Source organism: Perca flavescens, chromosome 16 (assembly GCF_004354835.1).
Source record: "Perca flavescens isolate YP-PL-M2 chromosome 16, PFLA_1.0, whole genome shotgun sequence".
Lineage (NCBI taxonomy): Eukaryota > Metazoa > Chordata > Actinopteri > Perciformes > Percidae > Perca > Perca flavescens.
The window spans coordinates 4,622,555-4,646,008 of NC_041346.1; the positions used below are offsets into that span (position 1 = coordinate 4,622,555).

General features: G+C 40.8%; 1 protein-coding gene across 3 annotated transcripts in view; it reads right to left on the reverse strand.

Moving 5' to 3' along the window:
* Positions 1–23,454, reverse strand: part of sptan1 (spectrin alpha, non-erythrocytic 1) — a 61,417-nt gene that overhangs the window by 19,987 nt on the left and 17,976 nt on the right. For 2 of the 3 annotated variants that reach the window (XM_028601469.1, XM_028601468.1), the window contains exons 4-31: positions 23,016–23,156; positions 22,091–22,371; positions 21,789–21,933; positions 21,534–21,688; positions 21,166–21,301; positions 20,911–21,012; positions 19,242–19,379; positions 19,024–19,134; positions 18,770–18,847; positions 18,473–18,628; positions 18,126–18,330; positions 15,892–16,073; positions 15,534–15,777; positions 15,218–15,340; positions 14,896–15,113; positions 14,589–14,681; positions 14,275–14,409; positions 11,345–11,493; positions 7,054–7,252; positions 5,919–6,023; positions 5,779–5,811; positions 5,629–5,664; positions 5,024–5,071; positions 4,302–4,393; positions 2,597–2,741; positions 1,709–1,890; positions 1,476–1,575; positions 1,170–1,367 (exon numbers count right to left, since the gene is read on the reverse strand). In XM_028601469.1, the coding sequence (XP_028457270.1) occupies positions 1,170–1,367; positions 1,476–1,575; positions 1,709–1,890; positions 2,597–2,741; positions 4,302–4,393; positions 5,024–5,071; positions 5,629–5,664; positions 5,779–5,811; positions 5,919–6,023; positions 7,054–7,252; positions 11,345–11,493; positions 14,275–14,409; positions 14,589–14,681; positions 14,896–15,113; positions 15,218–15,340; positions 15,534–15,777; positions 15,892–16,073; positions 18,126–18,330; positions 18,473–18,628; positions 18,770–18,847; positions 19,024–19,134; positions 19,242–19,379; positions 20,911–21,012; positions 21,166–21,301; positions 21,534–21,688; positions 21,789–21,933; positions 22,091–22,371; positions 23,016–23,156 (3,930 nt within the window). The remainder of the gene's footprint in view (positions 1–1,169; positions 1,368–1,475; positions 1,576–1,708; positions 1,891–2,596; positions 2,742–4,301; positions 4,394–5,023; positions 5,072–5,628; positions 5,665–5,778; positions 5,812–5,918; positions 6,024–7,053; positions 7,253–11,344; positions 11,494–14,274; positions 14,410–14,588; positions 14,682–14,895; positions 15,114–15,217; positions 15,341–15,533; positions 15,778–15,891; positions 16,074–18,125; positions 18,331–18,472; positions 18,629–18,769; positions 18,848–19,023; positions 19,135–19,241; positions 19,380–20,910; positions 21,013–21,165; positions 21,302–21,533; positions 21,689–21,788; positions 21,934–22,090; positions 22,372–23,015; positions 23,157–23,454) is intronic. The other variant, XM_028601470.1, reaches the window with a different exon arrangement.

Here is a 23,454-nt window from a genome sequence, read left to right on the forward strand (position 1 = left end):
CTATTACCAGTGGGAGTTTCCCCAGTAAATGGAAGTTGGCAAGAGTATAATATATACCTGTATTTTTGGGAGAAAGTTCACCAGCTAATGATGGACAATCAAAATATTATCTACATCCATTACAGTTTAGCTAATGACTAAACATGAGTTCCACAGTGTTCTGTCTTTGGTCCATTTTAGTCTATACTGTATATAAATGACTTTACACAATCATGTCTTGGAGCAGGTTTCCAGATTATGCAGTATGTATGTATCTGGTAGAACTAGTCCAGACAGCTGTCAGATCACCTAGAGTAGTGGTTCCCAAAACTTTTCCCGCAGGGAATAATTTATTCAGCCTTGCCGCACACTCTTTTACATTTAAGTTATTGTGTAACCTGGTCACAAGCATGATCCAAAATAACCAAACCTCTTATGATGAAATCTATTTGAGCAATTCAAACTTTGGACAGGAAGCCAGTAAGATCACGTCATTGCCACGTTCTTAAGAAATTAAATGTTAAATTTTGATCATTTTAATAAATTTGCTAATCTTGACCTCATTTATAAATGCCTACATACCCAGGCTCCTTGGGTGCTCAGTAAACGTGTGGTTCCACTCAGAGCTTTAAGCTCATTAACACATGGAGCATCTAATGGGAATTATTAAGTGTCCTTACGTAAATCCTCTTTCGGACAAAAGGCTTTTTCGGATTGGGGGATCAACATGTAGAATTACCTTATCTACAGAAGTCATAGTGGAACCTGAATGGCATCATTAGTTTGTGTCTTGTATTGTTTGGTCTCTATTTTCTCGTTGAGCTCCGAGTTTTGTGTTTTCATGGACATACCTCAAGGTTCCTAATAAGTACCAAAGGGTAGATTTGTTGTGCAGATGGGAGATTCAGCATTCACATCACAGCGAAACAGATTTACAGGACATAAAGACAAATACATGCACAAGTACCTATTGGTCAGTTTATGTTCTGTACTATCTCTTATGTATTTGTTGTTAAGTTTTAGGTATTTTAAAGGCCCATCTAGGGGAGGGCATCGCAAATAAGCTTAGGTTAAAATGCTGTGGTGTGTTGTATTGGTTTGTACTACACACTTGTCCTTATACAATGTATATTAAAATAAAATAACTGGTCATGGTCGCAGGTCATGACATGGCTCAACACTTCCAATACCTGGAGCTCGAGGCACTGGTCCAACATCATGCGACGCTGCACCCAGGCCTTTTCTAGGTCAGCACGCTCACGGTCTAGAGCTTCTAGTTTCTGCTGAATCTCAGGACTAGCATAGTGGCCTCGCACCAGCAGCTGCTGACCAAACTGTTCAAAGACCTGGAAGGTACCGGCACGAGCATCAATCTCTGTGCGGTGTTCCTGGAAAATAGAAAAAGAAAAGAAAGATGAATCAGTAGGGTTTGATGGCAAAAAACATGCACTAATATCTGCAATTTTTTACATTATCAGAATGGAGGAGTTCAATACCTGATGTCTTTCCAGAAGGGCCTCAGCTCCGGTCACGTCTTTGGCCAGCTCCTCCGAGGACACCAGCCCTCGTATGCCATTAATCCAGGACATCAAATCTCTGTGCACAGATGAGAAGTTATGGCCAAAACATATCACACAGACGGCATTTCTTAAATTTAGACATATATCTCTCAAAAACTACATAACTACAAATCTGACCCAGTGGCATCCACCAGCTGTTCTCTCCTCACCTGAAGTCAGAGAGGAAGCGCTGAAGGTCGTGGGAGTTGCCAAGTTTGTCTTTGCGCTGGTCAGCACGTCCCACCAGGCTGCTCCAGGCAGTGTTCAGCTCAGTGCATTTCTCCTGGATGTCATCTACTGCCTCAGGGTGGGACTGGATCAGACGCTCTGCTGTCTCCCCAAGAGAGTTCACCTAGGCAGGGAAGTAGGAACAATGAGTGACAGCCTTAAGGGAAATAATATATATTCAGCCAGAGGTATGGTTTGTAGATCTTCTACAATCTCAAATAAATGAAAAAAGCGCTGAAACACCAAGCCGATAATCGGCCGTTGGACAGCCTTGCGAGGTCAAGTCTGTTTGGTGTGTTCCGTGCCGTCGTCCGTCCAAGGGGCCGTCGGCCTTCATTTTGGCCGATTTGACATGTATAAATCGGATGGGGGGCATTGCCGGCAGTCGGACTCAAATGACCCATCTGATTGGTAGAGTGCTAACCCGGAGACGAGAGTCTTTCAAAATCTGACGAAAATCTTTTAAACTGACCTTTGTTGATCTGAAATGAAGACAGATTCAGCAACTGCACAGCCTATTTTTCTTAAATGTTTTCAGAAACACTTTTCTGTTATCTATTTTAGTACAATATCAGATCGTATTCTAAACAAGCCGCCATGACAGTCCGTCTTTGAATTTCCGGAGAAACCAGACCCATGAGCTGCCGGTTTTAATTTTTGGTTTCAGATTAGCGCCGCCTGCTGTTATGGAGACGTATTATATCTCGTCGCTTTGGTGTGTTCCGAGGCACTTTTTTGACCAACTCGGGGAGACTGATCAGTCCAACTGCCTTTTCTGCCGAGGGTCGGCCGTCTGGTCAGTGTGTCTGCAGCTTAAAATACAATCTGACCTTATCACCCAGGGCTGCCAGGTCTCTCTCAAAGCCTTCATGTTTGCGCTGCAGAGCCTGGACACTGGCCAAGTCATGACCATAGTTGTCAGTGTTGAGGGCCTGGTTCTTCTCCTCAATCCACTCTTTAGTTTCATCAGCATCCCTGAGGAGGCACAAACAAATTTTGTTCAAATGTTATGAAGGAAATCTTTCTTTCTTTCTGTGCTCAAACATCTGGAGGTGTTGTGTGTTTGTGTAAGAAGGACTGAGGGTTTTGCCCCTACTCATGGTTTCCATTTAAATACTGGGAAATATATATGAAATAAAATCCTTGCACTTCAAGTTTCTATACCCATTTCTGTAACTACTAATCAGTATGAAGGTTTGATTTTAAAATGTTTTCTATTACGAGTAAAAATGGTCTTAATGCAACCATTATTACTCATGTAAGTATCTTACTAGAGACAAGTTTTATACACTCACCTAAAAGGATTATTAGGAACACCATACTAATACCGTGTTTGACCCAATCCTATGAATATGGGCCAACATTTCTAAAGAATGCTTCCAGCACCTCGTTGAATCAATGACACTGCTGGTGTAGCCCATCCGCCTCAAGGTTGTTCGTGTTGTTGCTTCACAAATGCTTTGCTGCATACCTCGGTTGTAACGAGTGGTTATTTGACTCAAAGTTGATCTTCTATCAGCTTGAATCAGTCGGCCCATTCTCCTCTGACCTCTAGCATCAACAAGGCATTTTCGCCCCCCAGGACTGCAGCATACTAACCTGACTCCGCCAGATGGATTGCTTCGCATTTGCTCGGCATATCCATCTGGGAACTTTCCGTTGGAGAACTTTTGGGAAGGGGCAAAAATACTGGTTAGCTGATTGGATAAACCATCTGTCTATCACCACCTAAACCCGCCTCAAAACCAACGCTGATTGGCCCGGTCGTTTGGCAAACGGCTCCAAATTTTCTCTATCTCAAGATGCTAGACTGATCTGCGAGTGGAAAACTGGAGATCAGGACGGTCTCATACTGGATGTTTTTCTTTTTCAGACCATTCTTTGTAAACCCTAGAAACGGTTGTGCGTGAAAATCCCAGTAACTGAGCAGACTGTGAAATACTCAAACCAATCCGTCTGGTACCAACAACCATGCCACGCTCAAAGTTGCTTAGATCACCTTTCTTTCCCATTCTGCCCAAGCAGCTGCCATGTGATTGGTTGATTAGATAATTTCATTAACGTAAAATTTAACGGGTGCTCCTAATAATCCTTTAGATGAGTGTGTTTGTCTCATCTGTGGAGCCATATAAATGTAAAGTGGATTTATTTATGCCTCTAAAAAGCAACCACCACAATGCTGGCAACTAGTTGTTAGCATTGTGGAACATCTGGGTTCATTAGTTTATACACCTTTTAAAGCTAGGCTATGTAACTTCTCAAAAGGAAAAGATAATACATTCCGTATTCTGGAATGTGTTCAAAAGGAAGACATTATACAAAAAGTATGTTTTGAACTGGATGTTCTTTATGTCACGGCTGTTGTTTTCTCATTTTGCCCTAGCTTAACCTGGGCTCCAATAATACATTTTAATTGTATGGATCTAGTGACTATCAAAGATGAAAGTGAGGTAAAAACACAAACTGGGTCTACCTACAAGCTGTAGGTGATAACACAAACACCACATGTGTTTTCCTACAGTCTTTGGTTTGTACCTGTGGAATCGCTGCACCTCATGGGCACTGCCCAGCATGTTGCTCCTTTCTTCAGCCAGCTGCTGCAGGGACCGCCAGCGATTATTCAGCTCCTAGACATAAAACAATGATAAAACAGTACTCTACACTCTTCAGCGTTTGCTCAGCCCTTCTGTAACCTGTTTCTTCTAGTTTGGGTGTTAAAATTTGCAATGATTTTCCGTTTGAGAACTAAACACAACCTCAATTTAAGAGGGACACATCAATTGATCATAGCATCAAGAGCATCATCAGATAAAATTGGAGATTATGATTTAAGGTAAGTGAGGAATGCTAAATCAAATATGTACTAGAATGTGCAAATTTGCATTATGCATTTGTTAGGCGAGACAGTGATACAAAGGCACGTAGATGATGGGTGTTAAGTGCATAGGACTGGATGCATGTTAAGATCATTACAAAAAGTCAGGATCTACAAAAAGATGCTAAAGAAAACTTATTTAGCATGCAACAAAATGGATGATAACAGGACGAACAAATGCCATGGATGATAACAGGACGAACAAATGCCATGGGAAACCAAACAAACTGAACACTCAAGTCAGGTTTCAGAGAGTTGGAAGAGACAGATCATGTGGCACCATAAAGAAACCATGATGATGGTTAGTTTTCTGATCACAATGCAGGAAAGTAGAGCTAGGGGACAAATCAGAATGAGGTCAGGGTGGACTAGTTAATCTTACCTTGATAGTATTAAAGTTAGCCGTTGTTTGAACAGCCAAGCGTATGTTCTATAGTCAAAGGTGAACAAAACACAGCAAAAAGAAGGGGGGAAGAAAAAGAAGAGGGCGAAAACAGAAGAACACCACACCAGTCAAGAATGTTACATAAAATTCCCAGGGTTTGTTTTAGTCTTCTACTAAGACCAAACAAGACTTCACACCAATCAGGACATATTAAGCACTGCAACCAAGGCTAGAGCCGAACCAGGCAACAAGCCCCAAACACTGAATTATGATGAATCAAACAAAACACTTAATAAATAAATGAGTAATCATGAGACATATTTTACATAACAAAAAAAAAAAACTCTGGAGTTCCAATGGTCCCTGGTTGTCTCATGAATGTTGAATGTTGAGGACAAAACATTAAGCCTCATGCAAGTAAAATGTCTTTAGGCATGATTGCAGTAGATTCCAGAAGTGACACATCAGTATCCAACATCATCAACATTGCACAGTTACTGTATCAGATCAAGATACACTATTTTGTATAAAAATACATTAAACAACTGAATGTTTAAATGTATTTTTTGGACACAGATTTAACAGTGTTAGATGAAGCTTACCTTCCATGGAGATGCAGTCTTGGAATCAGCTTCATCCTGTTCAATAAAATGTATATGTCACAGCAGTGTCTTATTTTTTTGTTGTGATATTTGAAAGGTTTCCTAAATATAAAGCAAAATGTATGTGAAGTATACAGAAATGATCAAAACCTTGCCGGGAGCAGCACCAACCAGTTCTTGCTGCTACACGTGGAAGAAAACATATTCTCAATTAACTTGCAGGTAAAACACAGAAGATATGTTAGGGTTAGTTGGGGTTCATAAAGTTAAACCAGGAAAGTAGAACTTACCTGAGCCTGAACCATGGGGGCCTCCTCAGCCATGAGGCCTTCAGACTCCAGCTCAGACGCCACTTTGTTGATGTCCCTCAGGCGAGACTCATTGGCCTTAAGGTCCTGGACCAAACAAAAGAACAACATCATACACTTTTGAGAGATATGACATGTACAAATAATCTCAACAAATACACACAGTAGCTAAGATTAGGTTATACTAGTTACTAATAATCAATAACATACATAACATGATTTCATCATATAAATCACATGTGTCAAACTCAAGGCCCGGGGGGCCAAATCCGGCCCATTGCTAATTTTGATCCGGCCCGCATTTCAATTTAGGTTCACAGCTAATTTTGGCCCGACTAGTTGTGCACCACACCAAAAAATAAATAAATAAGGAAAGTGTTTTTCATACTGTAATTATGCAACACTGCCGTGTAGAATTTGACAGATTTTCTGACTTTCAGACTCAGAATTCCCCACAGAAGCAGATCGTTTTTTATTGTTCAGGCTGTGAAACAGGTTGTTGCTAGTTGGCTTGGTGGTAGCTGCTTTTAAAAATGTAATGTTTGTTTTTCATGACTTGCCAAATTCTACAGGTTGTTGCAGTTGGCTGATGGTAGCTGCTTTTAAAAATGTAATGTTTGTTTTTCATGACTTGCCAAATTCTACGATGGCTAAGAAACTTTTTTGCTGACTTTTTTATTGTTTTATGTCAACCAAACTGTATGAGAGAAAGCTATATGAGACATGCAATAATACAAAGTGAATTGACTTTTTTTGTTAAATAAAAGCATGTCAATAAACTCAACGTCTGGCCCTTATTGTGATCGTCCTTTCCAGTGTGGCTCTTAGTGAAATTGAGTTTGACACCCCTGATATAAATGATAATCAAGTAAAACATTTGCATTACATTAGAGAGCTAAATCAACAAGTTCAGATGTTTGTCATGAGAGTCTATAGAGCCCAAGTGAAACCAGAACTTATAATAACAGAATAATAATTTCAACTTTTTTTTTTCAGAAAAAACAATTAAATAAATTCTGCATGAGAGATTGGATTAAATTACAGAAGCTAATGGAAAAGAAGATAACTCGGATGTCATGAATTTGCCTTTCTGCAGAAGAAAATATCAGGACATTACCTTCTGGAAGTCGTCAAACTTCTTCTGCAAGACCTCAACCTGCTCCAGGTCAGAGCCGACCTCTTCATTAGTGAGAGCGCTCTCCTTCTCATTGATCCACTGCTGGAGCTCATTGGCCTCACGGAACAACATGAACTTTTTGCAGCTCTTCTCTAGCATGTCCTTGCGTTTCTCTCCCAGCTCCAACAAAGTACCATACCTTAAAAAAAGTTGCAAAAACATAATCCAATCAAATCATTTAATGTGCCTTCAAAAGCTTATCCGTCCCTCTTATAACATGCCTCACTTTTAAAGATTTAAAAGAGAGCAATATGTAATATATTTACTGTACTAAATCATAAAATGACCATATGTCATCAGATGTTAAGGAAACATGCTAGATAGAAATACGTCCGTCTCTGACAACAATGCCAAAGCCACTAAGTTCTCCTTTGAAATTGCCATTCCGGTCATTTAATTTTTATATTTACTGGGGTCTGGAAAGTAGTACAACCGCATATCTTCCCCCTGCTGAAATTCTTCCCCAGATTCGGTTCATTTTTTTTGGAGAAAATCTGCTCTTTTGAGGAATTTGTATTTATTGCTAGTAATCCCTTTATTTCTCTGATAAAAACTGATGGTTCTCAAAATTGCGAAACCACTCTGTAGTGCTGAATCACTCAGTAAATGAATTGATCAGTCAATCAGCAGAAAATTATTTTGATAATGGTAGTTATAGTTGATAGTTGTTCATGTTTCTTAAAAAGAAAAATTAGCCACTTTTATTAGGATGTCCAAATAGTGTTAATGATAAATTTAGTTGATTGAAGTAATACAATTCTCAGTGGGTGCTATATTGCTAAAGCTGCAGTTTGCAGCAACAAAATCTGTTCTTCCTGCATCCAGCAGGGTCATTTGACATGACAGTGACGTAGTTGGAGGGAAGGAACTAGGCTATTTCAGCCTTGATTTTGACTCCGGCTAGCAAGGGGGCATGTGTAGATTCCACACAATAACAGAACTTTCTTTTTCTCTTCACTTTTATTACCAACTAGCTACATTTCCAACAGCAAAAATGGCATCCAAAAATATAAGTGCTGAGGATGTAATGGACGTGGATACATTTTACAGTGTTTTGGCCGACTCGGATATTCAGCTGTATTTATTCGAGCCAGAGTAAATGGGCAAAGAAATGCAGCTGAGAAGATATGGCCGGGGAGCCTCCAAAACAGAGTTGCTGAGAAAAAAACACAAAGTGGTGGTGCCTATGCTGAAATTGCCTTCAACAGAAACGGAAACGTTTTGCTGCAGTGAGTGTCAGCGTGGGCAGTTTGTTTGTTAGATGCGGTGTCCGACGCCAACCCCAAGTGAGCATGTGTGTGCGTTACTATGCATGAAAGTTTTACTTCTCACTTCAACAGAAGTGTGCTGGAGACCCTTTTCAGAATAAAATAAACTGGAAAAGACAACCAAGACCAGAAGGGGTGAGGGTGCAGATGAGAGTTAATATTTTTGTCACTGCTATTGTAAGCTTTTTTGTTGAGTTGCCAATAAGCGAAATGCTGAGTGAATTTAAGTTAGGCTTAAAAGGTCCAGTGTGTTAACGTTTTTAGTTGTTCATTCTCAAAATCTGTGTTGCCCGTTCACAAACTTGTCCTTTTTCATGAATATTTACCACTAGGGCTGTCAAAATTACTCAAAAATAACGTTTGAATATTCCCTCTAAAAAAACACAGAATATTCGAACTACTGGTTGCGCATGCATCCAAGGTGGCGCACGACATCGTGACGTCAAAATGATGTAATATCTGGCCGGCGTGTCCGATTTATGGCGCTCGAGCCGAGGTCGAGCACAGCTCTTTGTTTCAGCGGCGCGCGACAAAGCGGAAACAGGAGCCTGAATGAGTTTGCCGACAATCGGATGCCAGGACTCTCAGAGTGACTGCAAGTCTCTCTGAGTGTCTGTGTATGTTTCTTGGCAGAGGAATTTGTCCACAATAAAACGGTTTATTATCATTGAAATATGTTCAATGAACCAAAGTCGCCTCCATCAAACGTCAGTTGTCAACAACGCGTCACCAACTGGGGAACTCTGTTATCAAAATCCAGCCCGAGTTTCCCACCTCTGATTCCCACAGGACGTTACGTGAATGGTGACGTTTTCACTCGGAAAAACGTTTTTCCGATGTCCATGAACGCACGGTTAGTCACGGCGATCTCATGATGTCACATTTGTATGCGCCAGCTGGGCTGCGTCCAGTATGTAACGGCTTTCAGGCGCGCTAGCAAAGCAGACAGCCTCTGCTACCGCGAGCGTTTTTTTCCATTTTTTTTTTTTAAATTCGAACATTAATTTTCACCTTCGAAATTCGTTTTTTAAAAACTATTCGAATATATATTCAAATTTATAATATTCGTTGACAGCCCTATTTACCACCTCCATCAATTCCAAGTATTCCTATTGGCTTGACATTTTACATTTGCGTTTGCATGAACTGGGGTGGACCAGAGCCTGTCTATGGAGAGCCTGTTCACTCCCTATCTCACTCCCTATTAGTCCCATTGTACCAACCCGGAATTTTCCCGAGAGTGGAAGTTCTCCCCTTATTAGACATTCTCTGGGTGGACGCTCCATATTAATGCACCATCTTGAAATACGTTAGCCAGTAAGGGACATAAAGGATATACTGCTCCGCCTTTCGCGTTTTAAATTTGCAGGTGCTGCTAATTCTGTTAATGGGTATCGTAGCTTCCCAGCCCCGGCAAGTTTGAAGAAGGAAATATGGAGGACCACACATATTCAAAATCCAAATTTCAAGAACAGGAGTCTTCTTCTTCACCGAGAAAAAGAAAGGATATTGAAAAGTGAAAGAGACCGGTGTCATCAGAAAAAAGCGCGAAGGCTACCGTAGCTGTAATACGTACTTTGAACTGTGTGGCGCGAGAGAGTTGATTGCGATATATGATCTCAACGCTAGATGGGAGAAATTCCCACACACTGGACCTTTAAATTGTGAAAAGATAAAAATGGAAGACAGTGGGGAAATAAAGAGTAGCTGTCTTGGTTTACTCTGGTTCAGATTACAGAGCCACCATGTTTTTATTTTATTACCTGCATCAAGTTTAGGCGCAACTCGGCTAAACTGTTTTGGCCGGGCTTCGGTTGGTTGTGCGCAATGCATCCTGGCACATGTAGGCTCTGCTGGGACGGCTCAGCAAGCAGGAGAATTCGGCTATCTCGGCCAATATAGCAGGCACTGAGGAATTTATTGCTGCAATTGACTACATTTACCACACCAATTGGACATCCACATAGAAAGGTGGCACATTTTCCCTTGCTGGTTTCAGCTTCTCCAATGTGAGGATTTGCTCCTCATCTCCATTTTTTGTTTATTTGATAATCACCAGTTAAAGTTTTACCCAATAGAGTTGCATGTAGTTAAAGTTCATAATGACTTGACAGGTTTTCTTTTCATTTGATTTTATTGTGGAGCAGGTCTCTCGCGTTTGTATGGGCTCCTTATTTTCTTATTCTCTAATTTATTTTCTGCACCATGTTTTGTAAATGTAAAGTAAATACCAATAAAAAATTGGACCAGTTAGACTTCTGCTGAACCAGGCAGATTTCAATCATAAATCCTGGAGCCACTAGGATCAGAATTTCTCTGACTGGAAAATGAAGTAACCTATAGAATATTGAAACAAAGCCAATCAAATGTGTAGAACAGAACAGCTTACGATATGAGAGAAAATCAGAAATGAACATCCATAGGCAAGCCTGGGATGAGAAAGATGTGAAAGGTCTGCATCAAATGTTCTTCTCTCCCTATACTGAATAGAAGATGAGCATGAAGTAGTGACAGTGTCGCACAACATGAGGTTTTTTTGGGGGTTGGGAGAGATGTAAAACTGTGATGATATTTAGTGGTATCACAATCACAAGAACACGCAGACTAGGGACGCTTCCTACTCACAGCTCTTCCACCTGCTTCATGCGCACAGACACGCTGCAGGCCTCCTTGGTAACAAGCCTGCTCAGTGGCAAGGCAAGTAGAATGCACAGCAAGACAAGATTAAGTTGTTAATTACAGCAAGAGGACAGCGGAGGAGACAAGAGAAAGAGTCATTAGTGTTAAAAAACTGAGCAGAAAATATGATTTGATGAAAGTATAGAAAGGTTAAAAAAGCAGAAAAAAAGAGAACACTTAAAGGAATAGTTAACAAATCTAGTAGGAAAGGAGAAAGGAGAAAGATGAGTAAGTAAAGTACATTCCGCTGCAAAAATTAAGAGGTTATTGTGTGGGTTTCTTACTGATTCTCAATCTGGTCTTGGCGCAGTGCAATGCTGCCATGTTCCTCCAGCAGGTTTTCCCTGGAAGAGGACTGGGTAGGGTCCAGCTTCTTCACATACGCAGCAGGAACAAAGCCCTGGCGATCATTCACCTCCACCTTCCACCAATCCTTTAGCAGGGAGGATAGGGAGTTCCATTATAACCATGAACACTCACTCACTGTGGTATATTTTGACTTAGTCCCACATACTCTGTTGCTACAAATAATCTCTAGAGAACCAGAGTAACATTTGCTAAACTACTATAGTGCACACCTGTTCTAGAAAATGATCAATTCAACTTTAGTTGTTTAAATGACAGCATACAGAGTTATTTCTTCAGCAACATATGGGCCTGGAGTTGAGAGCCACAGTCAGAAAGTCAGAAAATAAAGAGGGGAGAGGTCATGTGGGCTCTTGATGGAGATCGCGGCTTAGAAAGTTGCTCTGTGAAAGTCACTCAAAAATACTCTGCCCTTTTAGCCAAAGATATAGTGGTTAACAACAATAACCAAATAATATATGCTGTCATTAGACAGTTAGCCTTTGATTTGGGTTTAAAAGACATCTGGAGATTGATCCCTTCAGAAAGAAGAGAGTACTCATTCTTTTCTCCTCCTCAAATTTAATTTTTATGCATCAGTCTTTAGTGGATTACTCTATTAGTTTAAACATAGTAACAGGTCATGCACCAATTCTTCTATGCCTGACTAAATTTTCACAGACTCTTTGCATCCTTACTATACATGTAAGACAGTACATTTCTCAAGATGATTAGAAATTGAATCGCTTTTTTAGGATATTTTCCTCACCATTTGGTGGGATACTCTTTTAAGTTTGTTTTAGAGAACAAACTTAAAATACTTGAAACTTTACACACTCAAACAAAAACAAAAAATTGTTTCCACTTAATATCAACTAATGAAATAGTACCATAAGAAAGTAGAATATGCACTATTTTAAACCAATCATACATCTGCTTATCATCTCCTTGATCATAAAATTAGTTTTTTATCACTGCTCATTAAAGGAAGGCCACCGCAAGAAAACGTGTAGATTATCAAACTGACAATGGATCATGTTTTTTTCTGACTGCCGGTGTACTATCATAGCTAGCACACTAGTGAGCCCTCCTTTTCCTTGAATTGTGTCCTACTGCAGACAGAATTGCATAATGAAATGCAATCCAAACACACATTATGTAACATAGAACATGTGACTGAAAACTATGAATTGCAATATCACAGAACACACAAAGAAAGAGACATTACGCCTCACCAACAAGCAAAATATTGGAAAATGAGAAGAGGAATTGCCCTTTTAAATGCCTTACTAAAAGCCGTATCCTTAATTTGGTTTGTAAATACAATCTTCTTTTGCAGGAACATTTGTGTAACACTTTGATCACAATCAACAATGGGCAAGAGACATGACCATAAACATATCGCCCGAGGATTGGAAATCAACTAAATGTATGTAAATTTGTACACTAAATGTACAAATAAATTGGCAATAGGTTCATCACATTTATACATATATATGTATAATACCTGGATGGCAACGGACACCACAACAGTAATATAAGTTGGAAATATTAGCAAAAGACTCTTGCTGGAGATGTGAAGAGAATAGTGCTATGGTGGATCTATCATTACTTTTGACCAGCACTTAAAGCTTCAGTAGGTATTTTGCAAAAAGTAAAGTGAGACCTCCTATTGCGGGTCTCTCCCTTCTTCCTCCTGGCCCAGCCTCTACCATCAGACGAGCACGGGCATGCACCAGCGTCATACAGTAACATTGGCATGCAGTTATATAGCGGAAATTCTATATTAATGTACTGTTTTCTTTGTAAAGCCCTTTGAGATAACATACTATGATTTGAGGCTCCAATTAACTACATAAACATGAACTTGAATTAGCTGCAGCCGAAAACTAAGGTTAGCAGAAGGCTAAACTACCGGCTGGTCTGCCGCGTTAACGGTTGCTTTCATACCACCTGCGGCATGGCCTTGTTCAGGTGGCAACAGTAGGTGGTGCTGCGGCTTCGGCCTCTGGTCCTCGCTAGGGATGGGGACCACACATTTGTATTGATATTGATATCTATTTTCGAGACTGCTTAACGATCCGAGTCTTTATTGATACCATTGTCGATACTTTTCTATTATTTAGTGGAAAGATGAGATGACAAATTCTTCATCTTAATACAATTATTAAAGTATTTTTGACAACTTATGGTCATATCTAACTATTCTGGCCTCGGGTGATTCCTCTTCACTATATACGATCTTTGTTTAATCTGCAATGATGGAACAGACTTCCATTGGTTGACAAGACGTAAACAAGCTTTTGATTGGTCAGAATGGTCTCCCAGAGCATCATGGGAAAAGCAAAATGGCGGATAGCATATAAGCTAGTGGTGATAAAACGACCAAAAATTAATGAATTATGGACATAAAGTGTATCAATATTGGATTAAATAGTTTGGATTCATTGCACAAAGACCCTGAAAACGATGCTGTTTTTTGTTGTATATGACAAGCTTGCGTGATTCTTGCAAAGTTCAATCCAAATATACCAAGACTGCCAGCATTAGTGGCCTCCATGTTCAGTCTCATCTAATTGTAATTGTATAACATGTTAGTTGTAGAACTAGAACTATCTTTCATCTCTTAAATGGCTTTTTGTTAAAGGTTGACAATTAATTACTGATCATTACAGCCACTGAAAAAAATCATTAAATAAGTTACTTAAAATGTGCCTCTCTGATACTGAATATACCTCAACCAACCCTGAACAACTTGGTAACTTGCATTACTCGAAGTGAATTACCTCCGATTTAATATGTATTGAAGCTGGTCAGGTCAGCCTAACCTCTGACTGTATGTTGTACACTGAGCTGGTTTTATCTGTACCTTGTTGGTGCTGTTGAGCAGGGTGAGGATGTCCCCCTTCTTCATGGTTACTTCACGGGGACTCTTCTCCTGGTAGTCGTACAAGGCTAGGACCAGCTCCTTACCTGTCTCATCATCAGTTGGGGCCACTTGTTGCTGTTCAGTTAAACAAACATATAGTCACTGATTTGTGCTCTCTGCTTAAACTGGAGAAAGTTTGATTATGATAATTTTTAAACAATCTAGCGATCAGAGGCATTATTGCACATTAAAAACCCCTCCTATGAAGCTGAGCACTGTGCAGTGTTGAGGTGTGAAGAGGGATTGGGTTTTACCCTGCAGGACTGGGCCTGTTCCTTCAGACCCTGGATGCTGCTACCGTAGGCACTGAGGTCAGACATCAAGGCCTCATGCTTCTTCAGCAAAGCCTGTGGAAGACAGACTATTGAGCACAACTGCATTTGTCACAAAGGGATATATGCTCGAGGCTTGTGCAATAAATGTAACAAGATCAAAGACAGAGCTTAGGGTGGAAACACTAAAAGATCAAAAACATTATCTACTTCATACTTAAATCGCAAGAAGTTGAAAAATTTATAGGATATTGTTGTCCTGATATTTTGTTAAAACTCATTCACGTACCTCAGCAGAGTCCTCGTCTTTGCCATAATCTGTGCTCCCCACAATGGGCTCCTTCTCCCTCATCCAAGACTCCGCCTCGTTGGCATCAGCAAAGTACTGCTGGGCTTGCAAGGAGTCCTCCAGATCCTGTCTCCTCTGAGAGGCCTTAGCCTTCAGTGTGTCCCAGCGTCCATGTAGATCAACAAGCTTAACTTTCACTTCCTCCCCAGCAAAGTGTCCTGGGAACCCCACACATGAATAATCAGCATTCTAAATACTTCACTTCCTTAAGGTTACAATCAACTTAAAGGAGATCAAACTTGGCTTGGCTTTGAATAAATACCTTCCTCGACCATGGCCTCTCCTTTCTGGGTGACAGCCTTAATACGGGGCTCATGACCAGTTATCTCAGCCTGCAGGGCCTGGTGCTTCTTCAGCAGGTTTTGAACACCAATCAGGTCTTTGCCTGAGGAAAACACCAAGAGAGACCTTTTTTTAGATCTTTAGCAATCATCTGAAATATCGGAGGGTGGTGGGCTTCAACTGAAACATCCTTCAGGTTCACTGCTTACAGTATCTATGTAAACTGACCATTTGAAGGAGACTATATATCGTCGACCATTAGCTTTTATTTAATAGCAAATATAGCTACGTTTTACCTCTGTTAGTAGAGGCAGCAATGGGTTCTTTCTCACGGATCCAAGTTTCCTCGTCTTCCACATCTCTGAAAAGCTGCTGGAGCCTAAGAGAGTCTGACAGTTTCTGCTTGCGTGCAGCCATGGGCTCACGCAGAGCTTCATAACGCATCACTAAAGCCTCCTGTTTCTTGCGGATGTTGTCAGCGTCAAAGTGTCCAGCCTCTTGGAACTGGCGAGCCTGGATTGTTATGCCATCAATGCGATCCTGAGAGAGAACAATTCATACATTTGCTATTCAACTATTGTGTACAAAAAAAAAATCCATTAGCATCCATTAGTATCAGCTATGCCTTCACAATGTAGGTCTAGCATTGGGTACCTGGTGAGCAGCCACATCAGCCTCCAGCAGTGCATGTTTCTTCTGCAGGTTTTGGACACTGGTCAGGTCTTTTCCATAATCGTCTGAAGCCAAGTGACCTTCAACTTCATACAGCCACAGCTCAATGTCCTCTACGTTCCTGTTGAACTGCTGCTGCTGGTTGGCCTCTCTGAGCTTGATGCCTAAAGTAATAAAATGGAAGAAAATTAAAATTTACAATAAAAACTCACCTCACACTGTTCCCCTGCCATCAGTGATGGGGTGCTGCGGGGGTCCATCTTGATCCACTGCTTAGTTACATTATACATAAATTACACTAGTTATCCTAATCAGTACTACATTTTTATGCAGATGATACAATTTCTGACCCTGGTTTCACTCCGACTTGGGCTCTGACTCATCTTCAGTCTGCTTCATTTAAACCAAAGATAAAATAAAATTAATTAAAAGGGAATTTCCGTTTCTTTCCAACCTGGAGCCTATTTTCCCATGCATTGGTTTCTAAGTGACTAATAGGAACAAAAATCTTTGGAATTGGTCCAGTATTAAGGGAGAACGCTGTAACTGGCAGCAGCAAACCAGGGTGCAATGTAATCATATAGCGCAAATGTGCATCGTCAATTTCATCAACTAAAAGTGCCTATTTTGCCACTGGCAGGCTCAGATTGTTATTCAAAGTGTCTGACAACTTTATGGAAAGAATTGATAGAGAGATAGACCTTTTAGGTAAAGAGTAAGATCAATTTTATTTAACTAGAAACCGCTCTGAAATTGCTAACGCAAAACCCACCAGACTCAATTTAAATAGCGTGTATAGAGCCAGCAGTTTTCCACATAGAAATGGGTAAATTAAGGGTTTATTTCAACCAAACCAGAAGGGTGATTGTTCAACAGTGAAAGGAAGAACCAATATGGCTTCGATAGTTTTATTTTGTTTCGGTGGACTTTGAATAAAGTGTATATTACAATGATAAAATCACTATTTATTTATAATGGAGTTTGGCAATAGTGATTTTTCAGTTTTGTGTTAAACAAAAAGGTGGACCTCTCTAGGGATCATGTCCATAATGTTATCAGACACTTAGAACACTAATCTGATCATGTCAGTGGTAAAACAAGGTTTTTGTAGACTTGAGGGGGTAGGCGGGAGGGGGTAACGGTGCACATGTTTACTAGAAAGTTTGTGTGTTTTTTTTTGGAGTGACGAGACAATATATGGCTGAGTTACTCTCAAAGAAAACTAAAAGATACAACTGTGCCATCAATATGACAACATTTTGGATTTGAAGCTGACAAAAGAGGTAAGCAAAGATGAGGCAAAGTGTTAACACTGCAGGAAAAAATTATGGCGCAAAAGTGCATTAACACCAGGAAATGGACTGGAGTCGCTACACTCTCATTATGGGCTCTCTCAGTCTCACTTGGAAACGGGTGCTGAGTCTAGTATGACACCTAATGGTAGTAGATCAGTGTTTGGCATAACATCAAACTAGTTTAAAAAATATTTACACCGGCCCAAGCCTACTACCAGCAAGCACCTTTTAAAGCTACGGTTTGTAACTTTTATAAAAAATAAAATGTTTTGTCATATTTGCTCAAACTGTCATATATACTGACCGAACTACATGAATTAGATAATCTGTGAAAAAAATCATGTTTCTCTGCCCGCAGTTTCAATCACTACGAGTGAACTCCGAGCAAACTGTCAAACTAGGCAGCGTTGATCAAATATGAATCAATATTCTGTTACTGTGTTGCTATTTCTAGCCTCAAATGTTTTCAGAAACATGTTTTTGTCTACAGTTTCTTAATAATGAGAACGTTTGCGCCGGCAAATCAGCCAGTGGGCTATGCTTGGTTTTGGGTTTATTCTTGGTCACATACTCTCATTTTCTCATGGAAGAAACTGCAAACTGCCCTCCAACTAGATCCGTTCCTTCCACTTGAAGATTTTAAAACTCTTTTTTTTTTACTTTTGTAATTGTTTTAATTGATTCTACTTGTGTACTTTGTTGATGTGGTTGTCTGGCGTTGTTATTGTCTATTGCCTTGTATGCTAGTTGTGTGGTTGTTGACTATGAAGGTTTCTTGTCCTCAGTCTCCCTTGAAAATTTCACATTTGACAAAATGACAACTTGTACTTGAATAAAATCCTATATTCATAAAGTGCAGCACCTCCATTATCATATGATCAGTTTAAAAGTGGTCAGCCCGAGCTATCCTACTGCCAGTACCTTTGAGCTCGGTGGCCTCCAGCAGTTTCTTCCACTGGGTGCTGACCTCCTCCATGCGGCCAGCCACCTCAGTGGAGGCATAATGCTTTCCATCCAGCAACTCCTGACCAGACTTCTGCAGGGCATCAATGCGGCTCTGATTAGCTGACAGCTCAGCTTCAAAAGCCTGGTGCTTCTGCACCTTGCCCTGCAGGTTAGAGGGGTCCTGTTGTCGAGCGAGCAGAGGAACACAGGATGGAGAATGGAAAGGTCAGAAACAGTGAGCACAACATGGGGATGTGCAAAAATATTTCAATATGGAGGACACATCTTTGCACAACAAGATCTCAAATTCTTTAATAAACTACTTTGTAAGCCTCATCTGTGGCAGTCTTCATCTTCTCGTTGATCCAGCTCTTGAGCTCATCAGAGTCCCTGAAGAACTGCTGCAGGTGGAAAGAGTCCTCCAGGGCGGCACGACGAGACTGAGCCCGCTCATGCAGGGCGTTGCGGCGGCTGAGCAGCTATAAATGTGTAAATGAAAAGAAGATATGTTTGCATGAGATAAATTACATAATCCTGCCAGCTGCTTTAGCGTTCCATGCTGGTATTTGAGGGGGTTTATTCATTTAAGGAAAGTTGAGGGAGCCAACAGTGGTACTCACAGCATCTCTGCGGGTTGCGACATCCTCTTTGGCATAGTGGTTGTTCTGAATTAGTTTGGTAGCAAACTCATCCAGGGCCTGGAGATGTACAAGACAGAGATTCAAAGTGCATCCTTTTTCATAACAGTACAACTCTAGATAAAACTGTGTAAAACCTGGCAGTGATTGTACAACTTCCATGCAGTAGTAATGATATTCTTGCTCAATGACTGCAAGGGGAAACGTGAATTGGAAAAGTGGACAAACAAACTTACAGTGATCTTCTCTTCCTGGGCACTAAGCGACTTCTCAAAGTCCTCATGTTTCTTCAGCAGTGCCTCTACACTGTCCAGGGAGTCACCAAGGTCTTCATTCAGGAGGAAAGCCTATACAATGCACATACAAAATTAACAAGTGGCACATCACATCACTTACTAGAGAATACGCACTGGGGTAATTCTTTGCTGAAAAAAAGGTTTTGGTGTCAGGTTACCTCTTGTTTGCTCATCCAGTTGTCAACTTGCTCAGTATCCCTGTAGAAGAGCTGCAGGTCCATGCACTGCTCATACTGTTGCCTGCGAACCTCCCACAACTCCAGCAGAGACTCCTTCTCCTCAGCAAGGATGCCCAGCTACAGACAACACACCATTATAAACATGTTACATTTTAATGGTACACAGTGTCCGAAATTAACTTTTTGACTCAACGGCCAAGTTGGTGGGTAGATTAAAAAAAATCCACCAGCCAAGCATATTTTTTACCAGCTATAATATTAAATTGCAGTTTTTTTTGTAATTTAGGTTTTGTTATGTAGATAACAAAACTTTAGTCCTGCTGGTAGGGTTGTTAATGATTAACAGACAATACAGATGATTAACAATAGGATTTTTTTTTTTTAAATGTGTTTTGCATGATAAAAATATAAATATGCTATACAATCTATTTCTTTACTGCTAATTAACTTGCTAGTCCTAACTTTGAACCAGCAATTTGCCTTTTAAGCTCCTCTTTTTTTCTGCTTGTGGAGAGCTACGTGACAGCTACGTGTTAAATCAGCCGTCTGAGTAGCCTGACAAGCCAGACCCACATCAAGATGTTGGGTCTGGAAACTCACCATTGGCAGGGCTCAATCCGAGGGGCGGAATAAACGGTTGTCTTTCAAATACCCTCTGCACTCATAGACAACCAGAGCAACGCTAGTTGATAGATTAAACTTTTTCTGTATCCAGTCGGCAAACTCCGAACACATCTTCCTTTTTTAAGAATTACTTCAGTGCTTAAATCCAAGTCTTCCAGAGTCATGGCTAAAGCCGATTTGAAAGACAGCAGCAGCAGCCATCTTCTTTGTTTTCAAGTAGCAGGGAATTCACGCGGAACCGTTGCAACTCTGCCGTCCTTATGTTAAGCCCGCCCACTGACTATATACATGATGTGATTGGCCTGACCAGAATTTGGTTTTTTGAAGCTCGCAAGCCAAGGGAGAGTTGCTAGACTGACCCTGGCTGCAAATTACATTTGCTGCCACTAGGGTGCGTCTAGATTTCTAGGCAACCGTCTGAGAGTATAACAGGCAGACACACAGCTGACAACCTGCAGGTGGAGGCAGTGGAGACAGGCTCGGACATACATTCCGCGGGCCGCTGTGGACTTGTATCCAGAAAGCGGTTTCAGGAAAGTGGCTGCATGCAACAATGCACAGAATATCAACACCAGTACAAGCCTGCAGCTGTCCGTGGACACGGAGTGCGGAAAGTGTGTCGGACTCTCCCGCACAGGTGAACTGAGACTCTGTTTCCTGATAATCGGCAACGGTTAATGATCGGTTAACTTTTAATTTCATTGTGCTTTCTTTTGGAAGGCTGGCTGCCAAAAATCTCCACTTATAAGGTAATTAATTAGCCTGAAGTTAACGCTAGCTATCAGTAAACAGAAGTGACGTGGTGGCTGGCGTCTGCGCAAATGTGTATGTGTGTACGTGTTTTGGTACAAACATTTACTCGCCATGTGGCGGATAGCCCTCTGAGATTTACTTGCCAAACGGAAAATTGACCCGCATTTGGCAACTGGCGAGTGTTAATTTCGGACCCTGATGGCACATTGTAGTGTGCTTGTATAGATAGGTATCACACAAAAGAACAATCTGGATGCGGTCATTGTCCTACCTTTTCCTTGACCTCCTCAGAGGCGTAGTGTCCTGTATTGAGCAAGGCCTGGCCAGCTTCATCAGTAGCTCTAAAGCTGTCTTCATGGGCATCAATCTCTCCCTGGGAAACACAAAAGACAATCTTACATTGCTTCTTTTTCCATGTGAAATAAATATTGCATTTTATTTTTTATTTAGCTTTTAAAAAGACAAAGCTAAAATGGTAATCAAATTTTCAAGATCCTTTGACATGGTGTATTATCAAAGATTTTACCTTATGCTCCTGGTGGCGGTCTAGTAGAGCCTCAGCTCCAGCCACGTCATTGGCAAGTTCATCAGCATTGATCAGGGCTTTCATCTCTGTCACCCAGCTGGTCAGATCCCTGAAGTCAGCAGTGAAACGCTGCAAACTAAAAAGAGATTGACACAAAAGGGCAGAAGTGAGCGGAATTCTGCAGAGAAAGGTTTAGGGTTCAGTATACTGTCACTGAGAAAATATCTGCCTGTGGAAAAGCAGTTCTGGTGTTCTACTCTAAAAAACAACATATTTGATGTATCATATTTGATGTATCACATAACAGTGATGTGGCTCAGCAAACAGTATATTAGCAGTTTATCAACAAGCTGTGTCTGGTATTTTACTGGTAGGAGTCGTTCAGGCGGGCATGGCGCTCAGCGGCCAAAGTGCGAATCTGTTCCCAGTTGGTGATGAGTTCATCCTTCTTTAGATGGATTTGGGAGGCATTTTGTGGATGTGTCTGCTGCAGGCGCTCTGCATCACCACCCAGTGTGTTGACCTAGTTGAAATAGAAGAAAAAGGAGAGACAATAAGAAGTTTTTTTTTAAACTTCTTCTTTAACTGTACATATGTTGATATTCTGTTAAGCATCTTCTTGCCTTATCTTCCAGGGCAGCAAGGTCTCTCTCCAGACCCTCATGTTTGCGAAGCAGAGCCTGCACACTGGCCAGGTCACGACCAAAATCATCAGAGGCCATCAGCTGCTCCTTCTCCTTGATCCAACTGATGGTCTCATCCACATCCCTGTTGTTGGAATCAAACACACAGGTTTGTATTTACACCATGTCAAAATACCATTTCTTAAAAAGAGCCTGATAAAAATCACCAAATATAGTGTCACATTTTAACAGATACATAGTTGCTTACAATACAATCAACTGGCTGTCTATAAGTTGTTTACCTGTTGAAGCGCTGCACCTCAGCAGCCCCAAACAGCTTGCCCTGCCTCTGCTGAGCTAGTCCCTTCAGGCGCTGCCAGGCTGCGTTGACCTCGTCCTGCTTGCGAACTATGAGCTCAGCTTCAGGATGGGCTTCCTGTATCAGCTTGGCTGCCAGCTGGTTCACCTCATTCACACGTTCCTCGTGGGCAGCCAGGTCAGTCTGGAATTCCTCAAACTTCTTCTGCAGAAGCTCCACATGCTCCAGGTCCTGGCCTAGCTCCTCAGAGGTGGCCATGGCCTCCTACACGTAGAAGAGGAATAACATTGACTCAAATTTTACAATTAAGTCAAATGTCTATGCTTTAAAGCTATATAAATTAGCTTATTAATCATTACATTTCATTTACAACGTGTGAATAAGGTTGTTTGCAATCATAAAGTCAAATTGAAGGTCATTTAAGGTGGCTCCTAATAGCTAACTTTTGAGCAACACTATTTCATCCCTCCAACTACCAACTTAACTGCCTCACAATTCGTTCAACTTTAATAGTCTTTGTGCACTTATGGCTTGTCATAGCTCTTGCATTTTAATTTCAGATGCTTATTTTTATCTACTAGTTACTGGTTAATCAAATATTTCCCTTGTGTTGCCTGACAAAACTGGTTGTCATTTCCCATTCAAATTAATTGGTACCATGAGTCTCTAGGCAATCTTTTTAGCTTCCAACTCCAATTACCATTTCCTTTAAATGAGGACAGCTCTTTTTTGTTTGTTTTGAACTTTTATTAGAGCAACTAAAGTGCAAATACAGTATTTCCATTTTTCTCCCAAGTGGCTAGAAGAAAACTGTAAGACTTAATCTGAACACTCCTAAAAATGCCCCTAAAACACAAAAATATATGAAATATTTGTTCACTCCAGCAGTAATATTTTGAGAATCTGACCTTGTCAGTAATCCAGCCCAGGGCATCTTCACACTCACGCAGGTACTGGACCAGTTTCTGGGCCTGCAGGAGACGCATACCCTTTTCCTTGGTTCTCTGCAGCAGAAGGTCCCATAGGCGATGCAGCTCCTCAAGACGAGTCTAGTGCACACGAGGGAAGGAAGGTTTTTTTTTTTTTTAATAAGTAAAGTAAAAAGAGGAGAGGAAGGTTAAAAGAAGTATGAAAAAAGTAAATGGGTGAAAGACTAGTGGGCAAACATCTCCACTCCAACAAAGACACAATATCATTGTAGCTTGTCTTCTATAATGAATTATGGACATTTCCATCTGTATCTTAAATAAAAAATGGAGTACTGGAGTTTTAAATGTATTCATTATACTAGGACATCTGTTTAAAAATACCCCCTTAAACTAAAAAAAAAAATTCCACACGCACCAT